Here is a 5726-nt window from a genome sequence, read left to right as displayed (position 1 = left end):
CTGGGTTCACTAAGTAGCTGTGACACTAAATAATCATGAATTTCCAGAGTGTCACTGCAGAGCTGAGATCATCCGAAATAATAAAGGATGATTGAAGTAAACTCTACACAGGTTCCTTGCATCTAAACCTGACAGAGGACTATTTAGGAATTTTTCATTGTGATACACGGAAGTCATCTTTCAAGGAACTTCGATGCCCCCGCGGACTTCCCACCTTGCAATAGGAGCTCTTAGGGGAGGTTACTGGAGAGTCTGGGGTAAATCCAACTAGGTTGGAGTGCAAACTCAACCTTATAACTCTGCTGCCTCCTGGGGAATAATGCCACGTGCAGCAGTAGCTATGGCTAACGTGCTAAGTTGCAAAGACACACCGATGCCTGTGACAAATTCTTTAGCTGGTATGAAGCATGAAAATGCTAAAAGCAACCTATAAAGCAAACAAATGCTCTGTTTCAATAAATACAGTTTGCATGATTATCCTATAAAGCAAATTCCTTCTTCCATTTTTTTGAATCTCAAAAAACCAGCAAAATGTTGAACGTCAGCAAGACTTATTCTCTCTCTCCCCTTACACCACTGAGTTCTTCAACACCACTGGGCAAATTCTCAGCCTTTCAGTTAGCAAACAAGACAGAGAGTGATGCCTGCGAAGGGCAGGAAAGCTGAGAGAGGCAGTGTGCAGTAAGAACGTGCTCCAGAAGAGCGATATCTCAAGAATGTATGGCTGCCGTTAAAGTGCCATGCCCAAGCTGCCAAAATACAGTGCTGTATTGCTGTATGCTGTGCCGGATCATGGGCTCCCTCAGACCAGAGCCCTGGCTCTTGCCTCATTTGAGAAAAATACGGTAAGTCTGTAAGTACAAATATGAGTTCAAAAAGTATACAGTGATGCACCTTCAGAATAATTTCCTGCTGTTCAGTGATTTGGGACCTAAAACCTTCTCCAGTCACAGGTGGTGTCTTTAGACTCAAAAGAATGTTCTTGATGCCTACGGAAGGCAGAACAATGCTCCTGGCAAGGATAAAGTCCTTCTGCCTCTGTTTTGACAAAATAGCTCCAATCATGGAGGAAAGGCCCCTTGGTGGTTCCTTAGCGTGAAAGTCTAGATGTGACTTTCCTAAACCTGCTAACTCCTAAGGGTGGCCAGATGCCTCTCCATGTGCACCACAGCTTATATTCCACCCAGGCATCCTGAAGCTGGACCATTGGTCAGAGTCCTAGTGAGGGTCTGTGTCTTTACATGCAAGTTCTCAAAGCATACGCAGGGTTTGGCCCTTCATACTAACTCCCTCCCTCTTCCAAACTCTTCTCAGTTCCCAGAATACTGGGATTTTTCGCTTGCCCAGCTGGAGGCTCAGAGTTACTGGGACTTCTTATTGGCTCAGCATTATCACAATCCCATACTTGGGAGCAAGCTCATTATTTCTTATCTTAAATACAGTGCCTAAGGATCCTTCTGCCAAATAAGATGTACATGCATTTCTGACAGCCAGAACTTTTATTTTTAAAGATATATGCAGTGCTAAAGCTCCAAAGCAGCAGGCAACAGCACATTGTCACCTCTGTTATGCAGTGCTTTTGTATCAAAAGTTTTCTTTCCTTTTTTAATTTCTTTCCTATACAGAGAGTTGAACCACCAAAATGCAAAACCATTGCCGGTGACTATTAATTAGGAGTTGACTCTCTTGAGGAAAATGCTCCTGTTAATTGACCTACTGCTTCACAAAAAAAGTGGAAAACAGCAGCAAAGACAACAGTGGAGACTAGGAAGGCCTTGATTCTCTGTGGGCTTGTCGAGGGGTTGGCAGCTCTATGAGTAACCTGCAGTGGGAGCGCTGTACAGCTCATTGCTTCATCACTACCGATCGAAACAACAAAATGTCATCATTTCATCAGAGGTCCTCCTACCCACACCAACCTGACAGGCTTGGCTATTTAGTTAAAGGTGTTGTCATGCCACAAGTTAGGCACAGAACAGCACGGCTGTTAACATATGTAATGCTGATATTTTACACGTTGTTTCCTAGCTCCTCCCATTTTGATTCCTGAAAATGAATCTATAGTGAAAACACCCCATATTTTGAATCTTGAACATTAGTTTGAGTCAAATTTATGTCTATATTATTTCTATTTCAGGCTTATTATATTATTATTTTTATATTTAGTTTTTTAATTGCCTCCTTGTAATTGTGAACACATAGACCACACCTCAGTGGGACACTTACATTGTTTGCCTCATTGACATTCTAATGATTGATGTGCTATCTTTTCGCTACTGCATTAGGGACCTGTTTTTACTGTGAAATAGAAATGTTGTGGGGAACCGGCTAAGGAAGACAGTTTTATGTCTTAAATATTGACCAGTTTCATTTATTTCATTCGCCTGAAAAAAATTAGAAAGTAACACCCGTGGCTCAGTAATTACCATGTGTTATATATTATTACCAGTGGAGCAGCGGAGGTAGCAAAGAGCCTGATAAAGCCCCCAGAAGGAAGGGTGCAAATATTTCTTCTCCCTGTGCAGGAGTGGCAGAACCTGCTGGCGCCAAACAGCCGCCAAAGCAGCATCCTGGGATTTTATTGCCCATGCAAAGGTAAAGCATGCAAGCACGAAATTGGCAGCTCGTTGTCAGACTAACTTTCTCTAAATTTTGTTCTTTGTTGCCATCTTGGGTTTAACGTAAATCTGTCACCGAGGTTTTATTTTGGGTGGAGCAAAAATGGGAATTGAGTTTCCTTTTTCAAGTGATCCGTTGCCTGCAAATGTGTGTGCACTAAGAAGCAGCTGAACTGAGAATCTGAATCCGTTGAGAGAAAACTCTGCCAAAATGAAAGCTTCTTCCTTCATTCTGGGAAAGCAGCCTGCAGTACCTGGGCAGGGGCAGGAAAAGCAGCGCTCGCATCTCAGCTCTGTGCGTCAGAGTGAGTCTCTGACGTTCAGTAAATCCTCATAAACGTACCACCCTCCCAGCAGTGAATATTATATTTGTCTTCTGCAGAGAAGCTCTACAATTACAATCCTTTTTCTCAAGAGCTGAATGTACTAATTTGCCAGCCCCTCCTCTCTTCAATGTGGAAAACTAGACATTTTATACCATCAGCTTTGGAAATGAATCCTTGTGCGGTTTTTGCTGATTTGTTTTCATATTGCTTCAGAAACAGTACATCTTCTGTACATGACACTGAAGCACCTGGCACCGGATTTTATATACACACTTCTAATAGTATCCCATGGCGGGTAGCTAGAGCTCTTCCTTCAGTGGGGTACCATCCATCACTAACCGGTAGCTTTGAACAGCTGGTTTAATATTAACATACTGATCTATCACTTCAGTATTATTAAATCACATTAAATCACTCTTTTCCCTCCTATGCGTCAAATACCGCTGTTGTTATGTGCCAAGGCACAGTGACAAGCTAATTGTGAGCACGCCAACATCGAGCCACTATTCTCTCCTATAAATGCCAATGAATACAGACACCTGCATGTCTCATTACCGCAGCTGATGCATTATCAGCCAACTCTTCTGAGAAAATACAGCAAGAAGAGGTTTGGTTCCTCTGTCCTCACCTACGTTACCTACTAGATGAGCGCTCATACTGGGACAACCAGAATCCAAGAGGCAACTCAAGAGACAAAGCTTTGCTCAGGCTTCAGGGGGGCTTTCGGGTACCAGGGTGAAAGGAATAAATGCAGTCCCTTTCCTGGCTGTCATAAATTTCCCATTTCATTAAGCGCCTCAGCCATTCTTTACCATTCTTTACCCGTGTTGGACACGGAGGACATTACCTGTTCAAGGTGACACTTCAGCTCAGTCATTTCCACCTCCCAGGCCGCCTTGTGCAGCGCGTACTGCTGCTGGAGCCCCTGGCGCTCACGCTCCTCGTCCCGCAGCTCCGAGCGGAAGTCATCCAGCAAACCCTTCAGAGCGTTCAGGAGCTTCCGATTTTCACTTGCCTGCCACAACAAAGCAAACAAAATGCTGTTATTGGATGGTTTTTGCCTCCAGTTTCATTTTTAGGAGGAAAAATGCCTGCACATCCACTGCATGGAAGAGCAAATGCCTGGGCTAACTTTTGCGTGAGAAAACGAAGGATAGCAATGCCTTCTCCGTTTACGGGCTGCCTGGGGAAGAGGTTGAGTTGCTGTCCCTGGAGGTATTTAAAAGACGCGTAGCTGTGGTGCTTAGGGACATGGTTTAGAGGTGGAATTGGCACGGTTATGTTTGTGGTTGGACTCGACGATCTTAAGGGTCTTTTCCAACCTAAATGATTCTATGATTCTGCTATTCTGTGATTCTACTTCTTGTGAGCCCTACTCCTGAAGCACCCATGAAAGCCAAAGGTACTTAAGTCACCCTGAAAAAGGCATTAAGCATCTTTCTGGATTGAGGACATCTGTAATAACTTCTTTTTTGATACTGTAAACCAAAGCTAGAGTATCATTCCTGAGGTTTGTTGGGTAGCTGGATGTCTCAAACATACAGTCATCGCTCAGCGTGACTCAATATTTGTAACTCAAATATTTGTAAACTACATATAAAGAGAAGGGATTCATTTTCAATGCTTTTGTATTATCAGATAAAATCATTTTGGGAAAAAGGTGAAGTTTTGAGCTGAGTACCTCTGCTAAGGTGTTTCACTAGTCTGTACTTCACGTTTCTGCTCAGCCCCAGGCAGCTGCACACAGGTTAGCTTCGCAGCAGCACCCTGTTCGGTACCAAAGGCACAAATGCCAGGTAGGCCACTTTCGCTCTTCCAGATGGGATCAAAGAGCAAAACACTTGGGTTCTTTCCGAGAATGTCATGGTCATACTGAACATGTTGTCTGTGGTCTTGTGCTAACCAGGAGCCAAGAACGGAGTTTTAATTTAAAAGTCTAGCCCAGAGCTGACATCTGATCTTAGCAAGTACTGATGTACACTTAATTCAAGTATCTAAATTTTTTTTCTTAGTTTTGGCATTTACTTCCTGCAAATTCTCTGGAGAGTTGCAAAACTTGTAATTTTTATGTTAAATAATGAAGAATATTTTTTTGACAATTCATTATGGATCAGTAAAACAAAAGGTATCCCACTGTTCTTTTCAGTCATTGAATTAGAAAACAGAAATGTGTAACATGTTTTATTTATCCAAAATTTAAATCAAGTATTTCCAATGAGCTTCTCAAAGACCAAGGAGTAGCCAGAGATTGTATCTGACAAATTATTCTGAATAGAAAAGACATTTAAGAAAATTGTGGTTGATTAGCAGACACAGCATGAGCAGAAAAATGGGAAAGCTTACTCAATAAATTCAGCATTTAATCACCTGGTTCTCATGAATGTGTTAGCTTCCTTAGGAATGCCCATCTCAAATTAGCTGTCTCGATTCTTGCATGGTAGTCTACTTGATTTTATTGGTTATTTATTTTCCCAAGTGAAGGAATCCTGCAATTCCTCTTATTTGGTGTTTCACGACGTGCCTACATGGGGACTTCTTTGTAGACAACTTAAGTAAACAGATGTATGCAAATATCTAAACGATTTTCATGTGCTTTTTTCAATGACAATACATATAAACTTTTATGCAGACAACTAAGCTGATTGCATATGCTCATCAGGTTTTTGGCATCACTGAACCCACCTCACCCATTTTTGTAATCACTAATCAGACATACCACAGTGCCTTTTTAAAAAAAAGAAAACAAATGTGGTCTACTTTTTCCAAGCCATTTGATTCATCA

The 5726-nt window shown here is 42.1% G+C and overlaps 1 protein-coding gene across 1 annotated transcript in view; it reads right to left on the bottom strand.

Annotated features, from left to right (window-relative positions):
• MTCL1 (microtubule crosslinking factor 1) overlaps nt 1-5726 on the bottom strand; it is a gene marked incomplete at its 3' end in the record, with an annotated part of 51521 nt that overhangs the window by 19266 nt on the left and 26529 nt on the right. The window contains exon 8 of the mRNA XM_010281496.1: nt 3792-3959. Coding sequence (XP_010279798.1) covers nt 3792-3959 — 168 coding nt within the window. The remainder of the gene's footprint in view (nt 1-3791; nt 3960-5726) is intronic.

The sequence above is a fragment of the Phaethon lepturus genome, unplaced genomic scaffold (assembly GCF_000687285.1).
Source record: "Phaethon lepturus isolate BGI_N335 unplaced genomic scaffold, ASM68728v1 scaffold14952, whole genome shotgun sequence".
Taxonomy (NCBI): Eukaryota; Metazoa; Chordata; class Aves; order Phaethontiformes; family Phaethontidae; genus Phaethon; species Phaethon lepturus.
The sequence above is the reverse complement of the archived record's forward strand: the minus strand, read 5'-3'. Positions and strand labels throughout refer to the sequence as shown.